This window comes from Mus caroli, unplaced genomic scaffold (assembly GCF_978045245.1).
Source record: "Mus caroli unplaced genomic scaffold, Mus_caroli_1 scaffold_5, whole genome shotgun sequence".
NCBI classification, from domain to species: domain Eukaryota; kingdom Metazoa; phylum Chordata; class Mammalia; order Rodentia; family Muridae; genus Mus; species Mus caroli.
Window position 1 is genome coordinate 56,984,743 of NW_028227260.1, and position 21,964 is coordinate 57,006,706.

General features: G+C 36.9%; 1 protein-coding gene across 4 annotated transcripts in view; it reads right to left on the reverse strand.

Annotated features, from left to right (window-relative positions):
• Window positions 1–4,266, reverse strand: part of LOC110286342 (uncharacterized) — a 343,296-nt gene extending 339,030 nt beyond the window's left edge. For all 4 annotated transcript variants that reach the window (XM_085837621.1, XM_085837619.1, XM_085837618.1 and 1 more), the window contains exon 1: window positions 4,163–4,266. In XM_085837621.1, the coding sequence (XP_085693747.1) occupies window positions 4,163–4,241 (79 nt within the window). In that variant the 5' untranslated portion in view covers window positions 4,242–4,266. The remainder of the gene's footprint in view (window positions 1–4,162) is intronic.
• Window positions 4,267–21,964: the final 17,698 nt, after the last annotated feature.

A 21,964-nucleotide genomic window follows, 5' to 3' on the forward strand; every position in this document is an offset into this window, starting at 1 on the left:
ATAATGTCATGTCTTAATTTTAAAGATTAAAAATAGCAATAAAATTTTAAAATAGAGAATATAAAACAAGTGGCTATGGATCTGCACAGAGTTCTAAAACAAATTAAAATTTGAGCTAGTAAATAGCTCAAAAAGTTTTTAGCATCCCTAGCAATTAGAAAAATGCAAATTAAAACTACTTTAAAATATCATCTTACTCCAGTCAGAAAACAACTAACCACAAATACTAAAGAGGATATGGGAGAAAGGGGGAGCCCTTGTTCACTTGTTTTTAGACTGTAAACTGGTACATCCACTCTGGAAATCACTGGTACTTGTGCAGCTATGCTCATTGCTACTCTATTCACAATAACTAGAAAATGGAAACAAGCTAAATGTCCTTCACCTGATGAATGGATAATGAAAATAGGGCACATATACACTATGGAATATATTCATCTGTAAAGAAAAATATAATAATGAAATTTTCAGGTTAAAATGAAACTATGAAATATTTTGTTGGATGATGTATTTCCAACCCAAAAAGACAAATCTTTTATGTTCTCCTGCATTTATTATTCCTAGATGCAAACCTTCTTACATGAGTATATAACCTGCAGTAACCACAGAAACAAGGAAAGTAAAAATACAACAATGCAGAGCAAGGGGCTCTAGAGAGGAAATAGGATACACAGATGATAAGAAGGAAGTAATGGGGAAATAGAAGAATTAATTGAGGTAAGGAAGAGAGATCAATAACACTAAAAAGACTTGAAAATGCATAGGGAATCATATTAATTCATATTTACCTAAAGCTACATGTAATGCATATAAGTATATATGTATACATACACATATAGTTTAAATAAACATAGTTATGCAGCTTGGGGTGATAATCCCTTCCTGAAGAGCCACAGACAAGTCCCCATAGGAAGGACCAGAGACCTTCTTTCAAGTTGTTTGTCAGGGTAGTCCAACATGCTCTCAAAACAAGATAGTCTATTTCTATTGCCCTTGGTTGTCTCCTCGAAACTGAAGGTAAGCACTAATTGCCAATGACATCATTAAGACACTGTGTGAACTTGGAAGAATCTAGATGAGTCTGATTTGAAAGCTTCCTCCCCAAAGACTAACTCTCTCGTATTACCAGAAGCAACGATGCAAGCTACCAGGAACAGGAAGTAATCAATGGTCCTATCTAATTGTGATTTCTATGACACAATAGTGACCAACAGGGCAAGATTACCTTAAAAGCCTAGTAGTGGCACCTATATATTTATGGTAGCTGTTGGCTACCATGGACTTAATGGACTTAAGGTCTGCTCAAAAGGAGGAAAAACATGCCTAGTAATGTAAACATGGCTAACTATCCATGGTTAGAGAGTTCATGTACCCTAGAGAACAACCCAGTATGGCTACTTTCTTATATCAGTATAATTCCTAAATGTATTCTAAATTCTTATCCCTATACCCACATAGAAGTGTAGCTCTCAGGCCTAATTTAAAAAGCTTCTTTTTGTAGCAAATGAAGGCCATCATAGAAAGCCATATCTAGTCAAAATATGGAGGACAACTGTGACACAGGTGACACACCTACAACATACTCCTTACACATACTTCCCTACAGGGAACACTGTAGAAAAGTGTGTGGGAAGACTGTAAGAGCAGGAGAACCAAGTCTATAACATGATTATGTATTCTAGATATGAGAGACAAGTTACAATCACAAAATCTTAACAACATGGCTGCCTAAACTCAACAATGACAATCCCAGTTGGCATGCCAATATAGAAGAGTGAAATCTCACCACACATTGCCCCCTTGTACCCCTAGATAAAGAGATAACAGGCAATTAATGACTGATAAAATAGGGGGAATTAGTCTTCTTCAGGGACCACAGCACTAAAGGGATTCAACAACTTGTTTTTATATATTTGCATATGTGTTTATAAACATATATGCTGCAATAATTAAAAAATATGCAATAAATTTGAGAGAGAATGTGTGGAAGGAGAAATGGAATGAGAAGAATTATCTAATTATGTTTTAATTTAAAAATGTAATTACCTAAACTTAAATATGCAGCACTATATATAAAAATCTCAGATGACCCAGTTTAAAAATAAAATATTGGGAGGAGGGGGGTTGGAGATTTAGCTCAGTGGTAGAGCACTTGCCTAGCAAGTGCAAGGCCATAGGTTCGGTCCTCAGCTCTGAAAAAAAAAAAGATATTGAGACATTCTAACATAAATGTTACCTATATACACCTATGTCTTTTCAGAGCTGTGAAAAAGATCTTCAATATGTCCAATTGATTTTAACATATTTGTTTTTCTCTTCATATTACAGAATTCATTTATATATACAATAACTTTGCCACATAATGAATTAGACCAATTAGAGCTAGGAGTCCAGTACCGAAAAGGTCTTTGTTTATTTGGTGAAAGAATGAGAAGCAGTAAGATCAGGTGTCTATAATTCATTATCTGCCTATTTAAATTGTTTTAACAAATACTGTTATAAAATATGCCCATACCACCAAACAAAGGTTAACTAAATGTGCAGTCTTAAATATTTCTTAAGGATAATATTAGAGAAAAATTGAAATTAGAAATATTAAAGTCATTATATTGCCAGTAATATTATTTAATGAGCAATACTATATATAAGGAATTTGATACATATTATTATATATAAAAATGGAATATATTGTTTCATAACTTCAAAAATTTTAAACTTTATAAGGAAGATAAAATGTGAATTCATACACACATAAACATCAAGCCAATGTTAGAATACCTGACAGAAAGTGTACTGAGAAAGAAAGGAAATGTTATGGGACCACAGGAAGTGTGAAATTTCTCCTTATATTAGCACTGTTTTCATTAGTATATAAATTCAAAGTTTGAAAACTAGAAGATAATTCACAGAAACAAAGATAGAAATAGCAATTGAGATATCAGAACTTCATTTTAAAAGTAGAAACCAAGTTGTTATTCCTAAAATACTTATAAAATTGTATAAAATACAAAAATATTGGCTTTAAGGAATTTCATTTTTCAGAGATTAAAATTTTTAAACATGAGTATTAAATGTGAAAAAACACATGGAATGCTATGTTTATTGAAATGATTCTACATTAAAATAATTTGATACAATTTAAATGGTTTACTATAATTTCCTTGCTAGGTAAATATACCATTTTAACAAAATATGAGAAAACAATATGCAAAGCTATTTTATAGAGGAAATTTTAAAAGAATTTAATTTTTATAAATATTTTATTGTCATCTATGCATTACCTGATCCAATTTGCTTAAAATAGAATACTCTAAACCGTTATTACCAATCACTATGTCAAAAGTGCTCTCAAATATCTCAATGATACGTATTATCTTTAGAGGAGGGATTCCATAGCTTAAAAAAATGCTGAGAACTGAAATTTTCCCATAATATTCTTTGCTTTGATAGTAATAAAGAAAATTAAAGAAAGATTATCTTTGGTTTCCCCCTTATCAATAAATGTATTATTCACTAAATATCTGTAAATATGAACACCATGTGATGGATTTAAACTTAACCTCATCCCTCAAAGGTTAAACCTAGTAACTAAGCTTAATTAGTAATAAAATTAATTACATTTATCTCTCCTTTCATTGTGCTCATTTCCCTACATTGCCTTCTCTTTCTGTAAAAATGATATATAACATATCTACTAGTGTTCTTTATTTATATGCTATCAATATTTCTGTATGCTTTGAGAGCATCTAATAATCAATATATTAGTTCAATTGTAATTAATGCACTAATTCAAATATCTACATAAGGAATGTATTAATTTAGACAAGGAAATGATTCTTTTTATGCATGTGAATGTAATCATGTATATTGCTTGAAATAAACCCTGGCACTTGCACATGCTAAACTAGCTTTCTAACAATAAGGTACATCCTCACCCCAATTACAAAATTATTCTTGTAACCTATTTGCATAAAATACAATGGTGTGAACTTAAATTTACCAGGTTTGGGTATAAACTTTAAATATTGAAACAACTTCTTTGAAAGACTGAAAAGTGTTATTTTTATGTACCATAAGTCTGTAAAATATGGTCTCCTAACATTATAAAGAGATAAAGTGTAACATGGAAAGACAGAAATAAGAACTGTTTCAAGTATCTTACCTTCTACCCACATACGAACTTCAGTGGGAGAGGATGTCACAACAGGATCTCCCTGGAAATAACGAAACAATTGTGCCATCTCTCAGAATGGACAGAGAAAATCTTAATACCTAAGAATGAGAAAATAGAACTTAATAAGGTTGATGCTTTATTCATTATACACTATACATTTTATTATCATCTATTATAAGGTATGGAGGTTTGGAAGAAAATACTTGACCATTAGTAATGATCACATTGTTAGTAATTAGTAACTATAATCTAGAGAATCGGTTGTTTAGAATAATACAAAAAATTCAAATACATGTTCTAAATGATTTCTTTTTTGTAGGAGGAATTGAAGGCCTCCACTAGAGAAGAAAATACATGAACCTTAATTAACTTTAATAGAACTATATAAAAAAGTTAAGAAGTTCATGCTTATCTGTACAGAAAACAGCTTCATGCAGCAGGTGGCATCTGAGTCAAACCAAAGAAAAGGAGACAAAAATAAGCCATGGAGGGAAAATTATAAAATCTGCCCCACCTACAGAAAAAATAGGTGTAAAATGCTTTCTGGAATCGAAATATTCATCTGAAAATGTGAATCATTATTAGTCTTGATAATCTTGAAGGCACTTTTTTTTTCAGCTTCCAGGATCCATGCCGGATCACTCAACTCTAAACCACTACATTAAGCAAAATATAAGCCAGACACACTGTGGGACAATCCTACTATTCCGGTACCTGGGAGACAGGGGGATTGGGAATTCAAGCTCATTCTTTTGGCTAGGTAGAGAATTCAAGGTATTTGGGCTATGTGAGACCATGTTTCAAAAGACAAAAGCAAGTAAAACAAAAGAAAATAAAAAATGGCATATAATACTGTGATAGGAAAGACACGCTAAACCTATTTTCCCTTTTAGTTCTACCTTTGAACTAAATTGTATTACTATATAGTAATACTTTACAAAATATAAACCATAAACATATTTTAAAAGATGCTCTAAAATAACAAAGCAATTGTCTAACAAATATTAATCGTAAGCCTTAATGATGATGATCACATTAGATTAATTCTACCACCATTCTTTCCCTCCTCACTTAGCCCAATTTATTCAGACCCTTATTTCCATAATCATTTCTTAGATTACTGGAAAGTATTTTGTTTACCTGTAACCTGCTCTGTAATAAAACTGAGCTTGAATTTCACTCTCAAATGGAAAAAATGGCATGTGCTAACACGATTTTTCCAGAACGTCTAATAGAACGTTCAACAATGTCAAAATCTTCTACATTGCCATTGTTCAATATGGTAGTTATTAGCCATATCTGGTTATTAAATAGGTAAAATTGTGGATAATGAAAATTGTGGGTATAATATTTTTGTTAAGTTAGTTCTTTGATAATTTCATGCATACTTATACTGCATTCCGGTTATTTTCCCCAACATTCCTAATCTCTTTCCCTCTCTCATTAGACCCTGCTCTGCCCTTCCTGTCTCTTACCCAGATACATAACCTCGTTTTGTTTTGTGACTCATTTTTTTGACCATTTACTTTAGCCAAAGCCACTTGTCCATTGGTCCAGGCAACTTAAGTTTGGTGGGGATGACTGTAGTCAACTTTAATTGTACTTACTTTTAATTTATTGAAAACTCGCAATTACTACATTGTCAATACAAGGTTAGATATTTCACTCAAGTATTAGGGTCACTTACTTAGTAAATTATCTCAAACTACTAAGGCTACTAATGAAACAGATCTGAAAAAAAATCTTGATGCTTACTGTCAGATCGTCAGCTGTCTTAAAATACAGAGGAAAGCAGCAAGGCATCCACCAGCAGGAAATGGGAGGAGAAGCAGGGACTATATAGAACAGGGAGGGTGGGAGACAAAATAGAGGAGATTTAGGTAAGCACCATGGTGAACTATGAAAGCTTTCTTCGGTTACTATGAAGAGAATAAAATTAATATTAATATGACAGTCATATAAGAGCTGACATTCAACAGAAAGTTTGTTCCAATAAGACCGACAATATTTCATGACATTCAAGTACATATGTACTTTCAATAAGCAAGTGATATGTGCTCACTCTATGCCCAGCATGAGGAATTTCACTACTTCTAAACATGTGGTACTGCTGTGTTTTCAGAGCATCATCAAAGGCCTTTAATTTCAAAGAAATGGGTCTTCAGTACGCAATGGGGATAATTTTCTCCATTCTTTTCTCTAATCTACTCAAATGATTTGATTTTTGCCTTTCTGGCACCCACTGCTTTTTTTTTAACTGTAGATAAGAGAACTGTGGCCTGTCTTCTCAGACTGCTGCAAATCCATATGTCTATTTATACAAAACATTCACCCAGGGTTCTTATCTCAGCTCTTAAGAATGGAAATAAAAGAAAGAAAACAAAAACCAGCAAAATAAATTTTAAAAGTAAAATATTTGTGGCCTAAAATAGTGGAAAATGTTCTTTTAAGACCTCAGAGTCTATTCCTATGAATGTTGTCTAGCTTTGAAAAGAGCTAATTAACCTTGCTTTATGCTGAAGGGCTTGGGTCTACAGCCTGTGTAGGGTGCTACGCTGGAAACTGGAGGGCCCCTAATTATTAGCATTCTAATTAAGCTGTATGTAGTTTAAATACACAATAGATGTCCTATTACCACATCCAAGACATTAGGGCATTAAAATTTAAAGCCAACCAAATTCTACAACAGCAGCTGAACTGACCACGGTTATTTCTGTAAGAGAATTATATAAATAATGCTGACAAGGATCATAAAAGGTGAATCATGGGCTCTGGGGATTTAGACATTTAAAGGGCCGTTGGACTGCTATCTAATCAAAAGCCATCCCCGGTGTGGCGGGGACGGGGGGGGGGGGGCGTGGGGAGGCAAGAAGCCACCATCCTAAGGTTGGAATGGCCGGCATGATACCCCCCAAGGCTTGCCAACGGCGAAATTTTGTGGGAATTTTTCCTAAGGCTGAGCTGAAGTCCGCCTTCCCAGAGCCCACGCCCCCTTGCCTGTCTTTACCTCCCCACTGTGCCCAGAGCCGAAGGACATAGAGAAATCGCGGCTTTTCACCTCAGAGGCCGCCGGTCAAACTCCCAGCCGCGGGGTGCCCCAAACCGTCAGAGGACCAACCTGGCGCCGCTGCGCTCCCTTTTCCCGCCCTCGCCTTCTTCTCCCCTCAAGACTCTTTGGCGGCTCCAGTCGTCAGCCGAAGTTCCGCCTCAGCTCTCCGTCTCACCCTCTTCACGCCCCGCTTGAAGCGCGAAGAGGAGCGACGACGTCAAGGCAGTGTCCCCTGTCAGGAGGCCACCCGGGGGGCCCCCCAGCGGCCTGAGGGCGCTCACCGCCTCCTTCCGCCCCCGCGGCGCCTCGCGCCAGCTCCCCGCGCCTCTCCCCGCCCGCCCGGAACACGCGCGCTCCGGCCAGCCCGCGGGGTGGCTTCTCCTCAGAGCGCGAACCCGCAGCCCGCCGCCGCCGCCCCAAGCCCCTCGGCGGACCCCAGCGGGGACCCTCCACGGGTACTCGCCTCTTCTCCTAGCCCGGTCTTCGCCGGGGGTGCCCGCCGTGCCCCCCTCAGCGGCCGGCAGCCGGCCCCGGAGTCTCCACCGCGTCGCACCCCTGGCCGCGCTCGCAGGCAACTGGCGGCGCGTGCCGGGGAACCTCCGCTTGCCGTCGACGTGACGTAGCGGCTGCTCGGCGGAGGGGCGCGGGGGCGTGCGCAGCGCGGCGCCTCCGGCCCCCGGCTTGACCCTTGCCCCCTGCAGGCGGGGAGGAACCCGCCTGCAAACTTTGCGCTCCCTCCGGAACTGTCGGAAAAGCCGACAAGGCACCTGAGGGAGCCTCGCCGCCAGAAACACACGCCCACGGCACTCGCCGAGGGCGCGGGAAGGCAGCGGAGGAAGAAAACTTAAGTGGAAAGCAACAGGTGGCCCCAGACTCGCGAATAAAAGAGACCGTTCCTTGGGACCCGAGTCAAAGGGAGGACGGAGCCCGTCCTAAAGGCTGTGGGAAAGCTACTTCTCCTTGTCCTAAGCTTTCCAGACCATAAAATCGAAGGCCTGACTTGGGGGTGGGGGCGGAGGAGTCGGGAAAGGCTAGAACTAGGGTCTTTTGTAGTTACCCAATGTTCCGCGGATGCTTCGGATTAGTTCAAGTAGTTCCCCCGTGGTAACGTGCGCTGGACGGAGATGCTGTGGCTTTAAAGGAGACCCATGGAAGTGCCCCTGTTTTCACACTGAGAGAGAAATTCTTGTGTTTCACGGGAGTGTGAGTGGTCATAAATACAAAAACAGGAAAACAAAACAAAACACAAACCCCACATCCCTTGACCCCCCTGGACACTGTAAATCTGAATGGGTAGCCTCCATTTCACACAAAGCTGAAATTATATTCCTTTGTACGGCCCTAGATGTGTCGTATCTGAAAATCCTTTTTTTTTTTTTTTTTTTCTGCACCAAGCGTTATTGAAGCTGTGGGTGACAGACGTGCCATGGTGGGTAAATGCACATTTTTTTTAATCCTTTATGAAAGGAAACATCTAAAAGTGACGACAATAAAGTAAATCAAGCTTTCTATTAATACCCATATTCACTGGGGGGGAAAAGGTTCCCCAGGGATTTCATGTCCCCCCCAAATGCTGTCTGGTTTAACAAAGAGAATTAATGAATTCTAAACATAGCTGAAATTAATCTGGAAAATAATGGGATTCATTTCTTTCATTTTACAGATGGGGAAACTGAGGCCCACAGATAAAAAATTGTTTCAAATTACATGTTGGAGGGGGACAAAGGGGGCTAAGGGCTAATGATCTATACCCCATTGTAGTACTTCCATAAATACCTCCCACATACCATATTTTTAAAGCACCTCAAAAGAATAGAGAATTTCGTGAAATCACGCATAGGCTTGTCTTTCAGGATCTAGGCACAAAGATTGGACGGGGAGGGGGGCATCCAAACACCGAGGATGAGCTAGGGGAAAGCAAATGATGATGAGTGAGCAGAAGAGATGCAACACAGAAAAAAGCATTTTACAGGCATGAATATACATGAATCACTTCAGACCAAATGAAATTATTAGAGCCAGTTAGCAAGCAGGGGAAAATATGCTGGCTCATGTCCATTTTTACAGAGGTAGATGTTTACTACCTTTATCAGATGCTTCAACGTAGGTTCTCTCCTGCTTACTCAGTCTATGGATGTCGACAGTACATATGTAAACTCTTGTTATTATTATTATTACTGACATGACTCTGGGATGCTTGCAGTGAAATTATCTTAGGTTTCAGTATTTGAGTACATAGACGCCAGATTAGGGTTGGCACATTCAAATTGTTGAAACCTTACTTTTTGTTATTTAAGCAAAGGGCATTTTTATTTAGAATTTATGTTTAGAGTTAGGGCATAATACTTAGTTTGTTTTTATTACTAAGGTTTCAGCACCCTGCAAGTTAATCTGATAAACTAATGTGTGCTAATTTGTTAATAATTATTGCCAACCTCCCTCTTAAGATATGTGTAATTTAACAATAGCTTTGTGTAATGTCAATCACTAAGACCTGGCAAGGTTTAATTACACCTTCTGCCCCGCTAAGTTTATCCTTTCAAATGCTATAAGCCACACACACACACACACACAAGGTTATTTATGTAAAAAAGCAAGCAAGCAAGCTAAGAATGCATTGCAGATATATAAAATAACCTAAGATCCTCTAATTTTAAGTAAAGGGATTTGAGTAAACAATGTGGGGATAATAGTATTACTGTTTATGAATATCACGTCACAGATTTCAAAGGAGTCTCACATGCACCTTCTTGTTTTTTCCAACAAATGATATACCATTTGCAGAGCACAAACATGAATTCTTAGGAGACAAACCACCATTATATATGTTAGATTCACAGTAATTATAAACCAAAACTTAATAAAAATTCAATAGCTCCTTGTGATAAAAATAAAAACTACATGGTAATGGTGGTCCTATTACTGCCAGGGTAATATTTGCACAGAATCTCTGACACAATTTCCACAATAACAGCCATATCATACATTATTAAAACGTTTATACCTCCTCAAGATATTCTGAATATGTTGTTCTCATAAAAGCACACATACATGGTCTCTCTCTCTCTCTCTCTCTCTCTCTCTCACACACACACACACACACACACACACACACACACACACACAGGCACACACGCACACAAACATGAGTTTCCCTAGTCTCTTCTACCACATAGCAGCACAAGATAAAAGTGCTACAGCTCATTCCTCTTTTTTATTATGATATAAATGAAATCATGAATTCAATTTAACTATGTAATCACAATTAATTCATATTTCCTCTCTCTTTCTTTGTAAGGTTCAAGTACCTCAGACAAGATAGACATCTGATTTGCATAAACAGAAACAATCCCATAAAAAAAAAAACACCTCAGTTAACCTAACATTCAGCATGTGAACATAGTTGATAATGCATTGCTTGCTTCATATTTATTAACAGTAAAGCATCAGAGGCAGATCTTAAGTGTTTTCATTATAACAGAGAAAAGACAACTATGTTAGAAGTTAATAATCTTGATCATGACAATCATGTCACAATGTACATGTAAGCCAAAACATCACACTGCACACCTTAGATACATCTATTATTTTATTAGTCAATCATTAAACAAAGCCATAAAAATATCAGTTAAAATCATTTTTCAAACATCCCTGAAATTTAGTCTTCCTAAGCAAAATACAGTTTTGCATGGTAGAAATTCAGAAATATGCTTCTGAAGATATACATAGTACAATTTTAATTGATTATTTTCTATAATATCTATTTTTAATCTTTATATTCCTAGCTAATAAAAGCAGCAACAACAAAAACAATCCACTTTTTCTCTTTCCTATTTTCTTCATCGATACAGAACAGGCACAGTTGCTTAACATGATTCAACTATAAATTTATAAGAAAAAGTGACTCACCTATAAATAAACAGCAGGTTGTCACGTTCAGGGTGGAATTCAAACAACACTGACTCTTACAAGTCAGACACAGCTTGCCACCAGGTCTGTACTCTGAGAAATGCTTCCCAAATCAAATCTACTCCCCTAAGCAACAGCCTTCATCCGTTTACTGGTCATTGCTCTCTCTGACGTCGTGTGCTCTAGTGTAGTAGCATCCAGTCACATGGCAGCTGCATGGGAGGGGGTATGTAACAAGTACCTTACAAATCATTCCCTGCATCTGTGTGGTGCCATGAGAGCTTCAGAGTATCTCTACATATATTATCTTGTTTGAGCCTGACAGCAAAGTTTTGAAAATGATTGGGAGGAGAGACTGTTAATATCTATCAGAAGATGAGGAAGCTGATGTTCAGATGAAATTATTTGCCCAATGCAGCACCATATGACAAGGAAAAAAGACTGAGACTTGAACCTTTTTTATACACTACCACTTAGTGTTTTATCTATTACCGCTCCAATAGGAGTATCCGAGAGTTAATGTTTTCATAATTTATTGCAATTATTTCATCTCCTTCAGAGACCCTTCTACTTTAGAGATTAATGGAAATTATATGCATATCACAAGCATAAGGTTTAGCTCTCTGGACAGCAAACTATTCTGGCAAAAAGAAAAAACCCTACCTCTTTACAAATTTCGCTTTTGACCTATTCCTATTATTGCTATTTCTCTGACAAATATACATGTCTCTAGGCACTGCCCTGACACCATTTACTTATCAGAATTAAACTATTGCTCAGTGATAGTAGTCTCCAAATCTTTTACCATCTATTGCTTTCAGTTCAAATAACCTTTCAAAACCACCTCCTTTAAGCCAATTTTGGCAATAAATATCTATAATCCCAGCACTTGGGAGGTAGAGCCAGGAGTTCTTGACCAGTCTAAATTAAAAATTGACATTTTATCTCAAAAAATAAAAAGTTGCCAGGCATGGTGGCGCATGCCTTTAATCCTAGCATTCGGGAGGCAGAGGCAGGCAGATTTCTGAGTTCGAGGCCAGCCTGGTCTATAAAGTGAGTTCCAGGACAGCCAGGGCTATACAGAGAAACCCTGTCCCGAAAAATAAAAATAAAACAAACAAACAAACAAAAAAAGCAAAGTTAGGAAAAGTTAGTTCCTTTGACTAATTTCCCAGTAAGTTGTCTTCTTACAAATACAAGAAAGAATGAAAAATGCATCCAAATAAACACATAAACAACCATGCACGGGCCGGGCGTGGTGGCGCACGCCTTTAATCCCAGCACTCGGGAGGCAGAGGCAGGCAGATTTCTGAGTTCGAGGCCAGCCTGATCTACAAAGTGAGCTCCAGGACAGCCAGGGCTACACAGAGAAACCCTGTCTCGAAAAACCAATAATAATAATAATAACCAAAAAAACCAACCATGCACAGAAATTTATAAAATAAAAATCCACTAAATAAAAAATAATCCTGACTGTATCAGTTAGTATTTGAGTGGGATAATCCAGAAATATTGAAAAAGTCAGTGAGAGAAAAAGATTCAAAGTGATAGTGCTGATTCTGCACATATATTCTGAAATATATTGATTAGAGATCACTAATGAATTTGGAGTGATAAAAACTGAATCCAGTTTGCAAGGAATACTAATAAAAATATATTGAACATTTGTTTCACACCAGAAGCTGTGTTAACATTTATTTAGTTTTTTTTTTTTTTTTAATAAAAGCATTGGTGGGTTTGTTCTTTTTTTTTTTTTTTTGCATTACTGCACTAGGACTAATAAAAAGCACATGTCATAAGTGTAAACCTCAATGAATTTTCCCGAACTGATAATTTCTACATAAAAGGTCAAAAAGCAGAGCATTACCTGTACCATGTTCTTTGAAAATCCATTTTGCTGTTCTTACAGCACTTGTATTAGGTAGTTATTTTTATTCCCATTTCCTCACTGAGAAAATTATTTGAGATATGTTGACACATTTATTGTTGCACAGCTTGTAAATATCAGAGATAGGCTTGGAATATTTTTAAATGCAAGGTTCATGCCATACAACTACATTTATAGAGCTGAAAAATGAGGACTGCAGAGATGGCTTAGCCATAAAATGCTTGCCAGACAAGCATGAGAGGCTGAGTTCAATCCTCAGCACTAATGTACCAAAGCATGGCATGGGATATGAATTTGTAATTCCAGCATTGGCTATGGAGAGATACAAGGATTCCTTGGTCTTGCTGGCCAGCCAATCTAGCCAATTTGGTCCTACTCCTATGATTATCGGTCTTAGTATAGATACCTTATTTGTGGAGAGGTCAATGAACGATGCTGTCTAGAGAAAATACACTGATTGAAAAAGACACCCAACATCAGCCTCTGGCTTCAACACATATTCGCCTATACTCATCAACACACACACACACACACACACACACTTGCTGGAGTGCAGAGAGAGACACAGAGAGACAGAAAGAGAAACAGGATTGAAAAGTGCTATGAAAGCAAAAACAAGTAAAATCTGAGTAACTAATAGAACTGAAGAACAATTTACACTAAAGAAACGATCTTCTAAAGTAAGTGTAGACTGTAACCAGTGGGCAAAGAGAGATCGGATACTGTAAAGACTTAGAATAATAAATATATGGACGATAAAGAGTTGATTGGAAAAAAAGAGAAACAGAATCTTATGTAACCAATGGAAAGGGGGCTGAAAACATTAGGCATGTTGATATAGAGTGAAGATTGGTAGAGGCAAATAAAGTATCTACACTAAGACTGATAATCATAGGAATAGGTCCAAATTTATGTATCAATTCTGGTAATATCAATACTTTGAAATATTTTGGAGATATATATGATATTTATTGAATACTTAAACCAAGCAGTGTCCTAAGTCATTTTCATGCATTAGGTAATAAAAATTAAATAAAAGCCCTGTAAAATAGGAAATAGCTATATTCTAATTTATTAGATCAAGATGCTGAGGTAAACCTTTTTGTTTGCTTGTTTGTTTTGTTTGTTTGTTTGTTTTTTGAGACAGGGTTTCTCTGTATAGCCCTGGGTGTCCTGGAACTCACTTTGTAGACCAGGCTGGCCTCGAACTCAGAAATCTGCCTGCCTCTGCCTCCTGAGTGCTGGGATTAAAGGTGTGCGCGGCCACACCCGGCTTCTGAGGTAAACCTTAAGAGTGGCAAGAAGTGACACCTAACAAAACCAGGAAATTGTAAACATATATGCATAATTGACAAGGGCCACTCAGTGTGAAGACTGACAACCCCACAGTATTAGTAACCCTTGAAGGCATCACCTAATTTTATACAGAAGCAAAATAATGTTATTGATGTTGTTGTTGTTGATGATGATGATGAGGAGGAGGAGGAAGAGGAGGAGGAAAAGGAGGAGGGGGGAGGAGGAGGAGCAGGATGTGGGTGACAATAATGATGATGATGAACTAGCTAGAAAACCAAATTCATACAACACTGATTAAGAAAAGAAAATGAACAACCCAAATAACCCAATTCAAAACTGGCACATAAAGCTAAACAGATATTTCTCAACAGAGGAATCTCTAATAACCAAGAAACATTTAAAGAAATATTAAATGTCATTAGTCACCAAGGAAATTCAAATCAAAATGACTCTGAGATTCTACCTTCTACCCCATCAGTATGGCTAAGATCAAAAACTCAAGCAACAGCACATGCTAGTGAGGATATGGAGCAAGAGGAGCACTCCTCCATTGCTAGTGGTAGTGCAAACTTGTACAACCACTCTGAAAATCAATTTGGCAGCTTCTCAGAAAACTTGGAATAGTTTACCTCAAGACCCAGCAATACCACTACTGGGCATATACTCAAAAGATGTTCTATCATCCCACAAGAACAATTGCTCAACTATGTTCATAGCAGCTTTATTCATAATAACTAGAAACTGGAAACAACTTAGATGTCCCTCCACTGAAGAAAGGATAAAGAAAATGTGGATGGATCAGGTATAGGGAGAACAGGGTAGAGAGAACAGAAATCTGCAGTTGGTTGGGGTGGGCAATTTCTAGGACATGTCAGAGACCTGAGATATGGAGGGAGGGAGAAGACCACAGGGTTTCTATGGGGGGTAACTCTAGCTGAGACTCCTAGCAGTGGGTAATAGGGATCCTAAAGTGGCTACTTTCTGTAGCCAGGCAAGATTCCTAGTGGAGAGATAAACCCACCCACAAAATCTGTGACCCAAAATGTGTCCTGCCTACAAGATATACAAAGACAAATATAGAGCAAAGATAGGGGGTGGGGGGAATGCCCAACCAATGACTTGTCCAAATTGAGGTCCATCCCATGGGCAAGCACCAATCCCTGACACTACTAATCATACTCTGTTATGCTTGCAGACAGGAGCCTAGCATAACTGTCCTCTGAGAGGCTCCACCAGCAGCCAATGGAAACCAATGCAGACTCCCACAACCAAGCATTAAATGGGTTCAGAGAGTCTTGTGGGGCAAGGATAGAAGGAACTGAAAAAGATAAGAACTCCACAGGAAGACCAACAGAGTCTACTAACCTGGACTCCCGGGGGACTCTCAGAGACTGAACCACCAACCAAAGAGCAAGCATGAATGGGACCTACCCCTCTCCATGCAGCCCTGCATATATGTAGCAGATATGCAGCTATGTCTTCATATCGGTCCCCAAAAACCTGGAGCAGGGGCTGTCCCTAAATCTATTTCCTGCCTGGCTGTAGAACCTGTTCCCCTAACTGGTCTGCCTTTTCTGGCCTCAGTGGGAGAGGATGTGCTTTCCTGCAGTAGCTTATTTTGCTGTGGGGGATGGGGGTCAGTGGAGAGAGTGTTAGTGGAGGTTGGGGAGGTGATACCCAGGGGGGGCTCCACCTTCCCAAAGGAGAAGTGGAAGAAAGAATGGGGGAAGGATATGCATGAGAGTGTACTTGGAGGAGAGGGGACACTGATATTGGGATGTAAAGTGAATGAATAATTTTTTAAAGGGGGGGGGTAAATATGGTTGTGAAACTTTTCCCCTTTCTTGTGAGAAGGTTTCACTATTGTAATCCAGACTATCCTGGAAATAAAGAACCTGTCTTGGCTTCCAAAGTGCTGGCATGATAGATGTATTCCATCACATCCCATTTGAAAGCTCATTAAATGACTTTATTTATTTATTTATTTATTTATTTATTTATTTATTTATTATTACGTATTTTCCTCAATTACATTTCCAATGCTATCCCAAAAGTCCCCCATACCATCCCCCCCACTTTCCTACCCACCCATTCCCATTCTTTTGGCCCTGGCATTCCCCTGTATTGGGGCATATAAAGTTTGCAAGTCCAATGGGCCTCTCTTTCCAGTGATGGCAGACTAGGCCATCTTTCGATACATATGCAGCTAGAGACAAGAGCTCTGGGGACTTTAATCCAACAAATTTATTCTAAAACTGTGTGTTACTATCTTAAGGAAGTTAGAACAAATACATACAATTAAAATTAGCTTTTATTATCTAAATTGACTCATTTAACATATGTTCAAACTAGTTGGAGTGTGCACACACAGACACATGCACACGAGAGAGGAGAGAGAGAGAGAGAGAGAGAGAGAGAGAGAGAGAGAGAGAGAGAGAGCTCAGTTATCAGAACAGAAACTGAGAATGAGTAAATCTTTAGAATCTCCATAGTAATGCCAAAATTAAATGCATGGGCTTGACTTTTGAAAAACAGAAAAGACACAAAGTTTATATAAATAAGTAAAAGTGGTAGATTCATAAATTGAAGCAAAGCCACCTCCTTCCAGATTTCTTGCACACAGAAAGCTATGTATTTATTCATAAGAGAGGAAAAGTTTCAAGGTAGAAAATAAATAGATGAGATAAGCAAAAAGGCAGATAAATGTGGGGAGGTAGGAGAAGAGGCATGGGAATGAAGAAAATTGAGTTCCATGGGATGAAAAGGATGAAAAGGATGAGAAAAAGTAGGGAGAGTTGATCAAACTGTTCATGGAAATTGTAATGCATTACAATTGGATTGTTTATCTCTTCCCAAAAAATTGATTTGGAATCTTAGTATACCACTTACTATATATGTACTTGCAAACAATGGAAAAATGTAAATTATCTCTGTGAGAACCATTATCCAGAGTTCTACCTGTCACTAATTCTAGAACTCATTACTACAAAGCTAAGTGTAGAACATCTCATATTTTGAAATCAATATCATTGATTTGAACTACATCGCCCTCTTCCTTTCTGTCACATTAAAACTCTTAGTTTGTAATTTTTCTACTAATAATTTAGTATGTATGCAGGCAATAACCACATCTATACAAAATGTTTTATACACAGTATTTTTAATACACAATATTTTTAGAGAGATGAAACACACATACACCAGCCCTCAAATTCCATAGTACCTAGAAGTGTGTCACAATAGGTGACATAATTTACTCCTTCCTATGGTGTAATGATTAAATCTGAAAGTACTAGAGAATTAAAGACTGAACCTTTTTTGCAGTTATCAACAATCTATTGGTGGTTCATCAGTTCTCTAGGCAAGATACTGAGGCAGAGCTCATTAATGTTTCAGGGTGATAAGTAGTTAAAGGGAAAATATATTAGGAAGATACAGTGCCTCGATGCTATTTGAGAAACAAAGTGGGAAGTTGAGCTTAAAACAAGCATGTCCTACTTCATAGTTTGGCCAGAGGGCCAGTACTATGCCAACAATGTTTTTGCTCTTTTAAAATCTCAGCACAATTCCTTCAAAAGAAAGCTTAATGTTTATGCTGGCTTCTTCCCTGAGTAAATCATCTTACTATCAAACAAACTAAATAGTATTCTCATCAAAGGGAATGCTGCAAAAAAATTAAACATACAGATGCTAATACCAAAATAGCAAGTACTAAAATTACCAACAATGTTATACATACAGCTTTGGGACACTTACTCTCATTTCTTTATTTTAAATTCTGTAAATTCTCTGCCTTCTATTTGTAAAGAAAATTCCAAAGGCTTTTAATGATTGAATGTCATGGGAAGATAGTGTTCTCACCACAGAAAAGTAGTTACACATAAGAGAAAACTGAGTGCATTGTCAATATTTCTTGTTCTTGAAAGAAATAACTTAATATCTGCAATAATGTCAAAACCCCTGAGTGTGTATCCTTAAGGACAGTGGATTCTTTTTAGAATGTAATAACAGCACATTTGCCTATCTTAAAAGCCAAGTTATTTCTGACCAAGAATGTGGTTTCAGAACAAAGCTGGAGCATCAAGCTAGGTAATTTAAAATTATACTACAGACGAGCATAATGATTCATACATATAGGAAGCTGAGGCAGGATTATTTCTGTGAGTGCAAGGCTAGCCCCAGCTGCTTAAGTAACTTTCAGACAAGCTTAGAGTACATTGAAAGGTCCTGTCAAAACAAAATCAATACAATTATACTACAATGCTTTAGTAATCCCAGCAACATGAGGCAAGGATAAAATCAGATATATCAACCAAACAACAGAACAGAAAGTCTAGGGGAAAAGCCCATAAAAATTTGAGCAGCTGATCTTTAATAATGTTCTGAAGAACATACAATGGGAAAAAGATATTTTTTCAATAAATAGTGTTGATAATTCTATCCACATCAAACATTATTCACACCATATCCATAATCAACTAAAATATACACAAGATTTAAATGTAAGATGTGAAATTGTAAAATGACTACAAAAATACATAAGGAAAAATCTTCTTAGTATTGGTTTTGTGAGTTACCTTTTAGGATATGAGTTTAAAAGCCCCAAAAAAAGCACAAATAACAAAGGAAACAATAGACAAATGTGATTGTGTACAAATAAAATGCTTCTGTACAACAATGGCAAAAGCCAGAAACAGCAAAACAAAACAAAAGATAATGTCAGACATAGGAAAATGTTTGCAAACCAACTATTTGCTGGAGAGCTAATATCCAAAATATATAAATCCAATCAACCAATTTGAAAACAAATAATAATCTGCTCAAAATCTGAAGAATGGGCCTGAATAGAGAGTTAGAAAACAATGGCATACAAATGGCTAATGGGTATAGGAAAAATGACTCAGCATCAATAATAACTAAGGAAATATACATTAAAACACATAGGAAAATATACATTAAAACACAATTAGGTATAAACTCACAGCTGTTATAATCATGTGAAGAACCAAATGTGTTAGAAGAGGTGTCTAAAAAGGAACTTCTTGTGTGTACTGTTCTTGGCAATAATATACTAGTATAACTATTATAGAAAACAACATGAAAATTCCTCACAAAATAAACACCCGAATCAGGCAAAAGTCTATCATAAGGGCATATATCCAAACTATAGCACATGCACCTTAGCAGTATTTGTAATAGTGAAGGTATGAAATCAACTGAGGTTTCCAGCATCAGATGAATGGATAGACACATATATATTATATTTGTGTGTGTGTGTGTAAATATTTTGACTACATCTTAATATATATGGGAAAAACAATGATTAAATTTATATTCATATTTTAAAAACAAATCTTATTTCATCGTTTTCTTGCTTAAGCAAAGTTGTGATTTGCCTCCTTCAAATGGGATATCTCAAAATGTATTAACATTCATTGATTCTGAATGGATGTATTTAATATACTTAATTTCACCATCATTTTCCCTAGGTGTATTATAACTGAATATTTAACTGTGCTGAATTAGACTACATTGAAAATTCCCGCATTTGATTTGGAAAAACACTAGGATTCTCATATTCACTTACCTCTGGCAAGGCCAAATTCAATCTTCTCAAGTTTCAGATGATAGAAGGTATTTCTCCCATCTGACTTTCTCAGGGTTTCTCTTTCCTCAAAAATCAAACAATCTAATTTCTGCAACTTGCTTAATTACCTTGAACGCACTATCTAATATTTCTGAACTTTAACTGTTTCATTTGCAAGACAGAGTCAATTTCAACTCAATGTGCTGTTTATAGATCATTTTTTAAAATGTGCTCTGTAGCTTAAATGTAAGGTAATACTTTTTTACTTAAAATTAGTACATTTAAAGTGGTTGCTCATTCTTTCTTAACAACATCAGAAAGTTGTAAGGAAAATCTGCCTTTCATTTCAAAAGACACATCAAGTGTAATACCGCTGTTTCTCTTGTTTTTTTGTTTGTTTGTTTGTTTGTTTGTTTGTGCAAAGAAGTAATTGAACAGGAACATTTAGAAAGGATGGCTCAAAACTGAATCTTCTCTCTCATGCAGAAGACCTGAAGAAGCCTCATTAGAGAAGAGAGGTATAAGATCAAATTGCTTCTCATGGTCTGGTTTTTATATTGACAACCAAGTCTATGGCTTTCACAATCTTTTAACTTTTTAAAATGGTAGTACTCAGTAGGAAAAATGCCAGTCTACCTAGGAGCTTAACGGTGTCACTGGCTACCAGGTTGAAATAAGAGTATCTAAAATTATAAAACCATTTGTGTTTTCTAAGCAGATCAGACATGAAAAGGAAGAAATGAGTATAAGAAATGAGAAGTTATATCATTTGTTTAATCCTGACTGATTTTGGATCATGTAACTTTTTTTTTTAAGTATCACACCTGAGTTCTTGAAAGGGACACAGCTGATATGAAGAGTGGTACTCTGGCAATCCAAGGTTTTAAAGTGTTGTTGTTGATGATGATGATGATGGTGATGATGATGATATTTGATATTTTATTTGTTTTTATTCTATGTATATAGATGTCTGCCTGGATATAAATCTATGTACCATATGCATACAGGGCTCACAGAGGTCCCACTGAGTCTGGAGTTATAGTACGATTTCTAGACACTATATGGATGCTGGGATTCAAACCTGTGTTTTCTGGGAGAGCAGACAGCACTCTTAACTACTGAGTCATCTTTTTAGCCTCCAAAGGCTATTTTTAACTGTAACAGTAAAGACCTTATTTTGAGTCATCCTTTTAGGCTCCCAAAGCTATTTTTAATTGTAATGGTAAATACCTCATTTGTTTCTCTAATTTGACAGTAATAAACGTGTGATGAAATTGTAAAGTACCTATACAATGATGAAATTGTGAAGTACCTATACAATGATGAAATTGTGAAGTACCTATACAATGAGAATGTATTGTTAATTTTCTCTCCCTCTCTTCATCCAATCAAAGGCATTAAGTTACTAGTGAGTTTCATTTTACTACTGAGTCAAATCTATATTTCTCATTTCTGTTTTGACAGTCAGATTTGTCTTATGCAAATTTTAGAATTCTAAAATATTATTTCCTACAGAGAAAGTTCAATTAGAATTTTGAGAGAAAGCTTAGCCCCAAAGAAGACTAGTACAACATACATGAAAATGGTTATTACCGATATTTTTCATCATGTCCACAGTATAAATCACTGTTTAAAAATATAACATGAACTGGCTAGTTCACCATCCTGTAAGAACACAAAGCAAGTAGCTGATTTAATGAAAAGGAAAAAAAAAATGAAAGGGAGTCACAGGAGGCCTATGTGATCAGAATGCTAATAGGAAGCACTAACGTCACTGATATCTCTGCTTGCTCTCAAGCCTTTCCTCATTTATGAGTCACTTCGAAATCAGGGCTCTCCATGCTAAGGAAAACCATTTATTTAAACTTAATTTATCCGAACAGGATCATCCCAGCACAGTTTGTCAGTTTATCAGCTGTTTTTATTTTATCGGAACGTTTGTCTCTGGATCACCTGTTAGGAATATAGAGCTAAAGAAAATAACTAATAAACAATATGTTTCTTTATGAAAGGAATATTTATATATGAATAACCATTTTGGAACATGTCTTTATTCTAGTT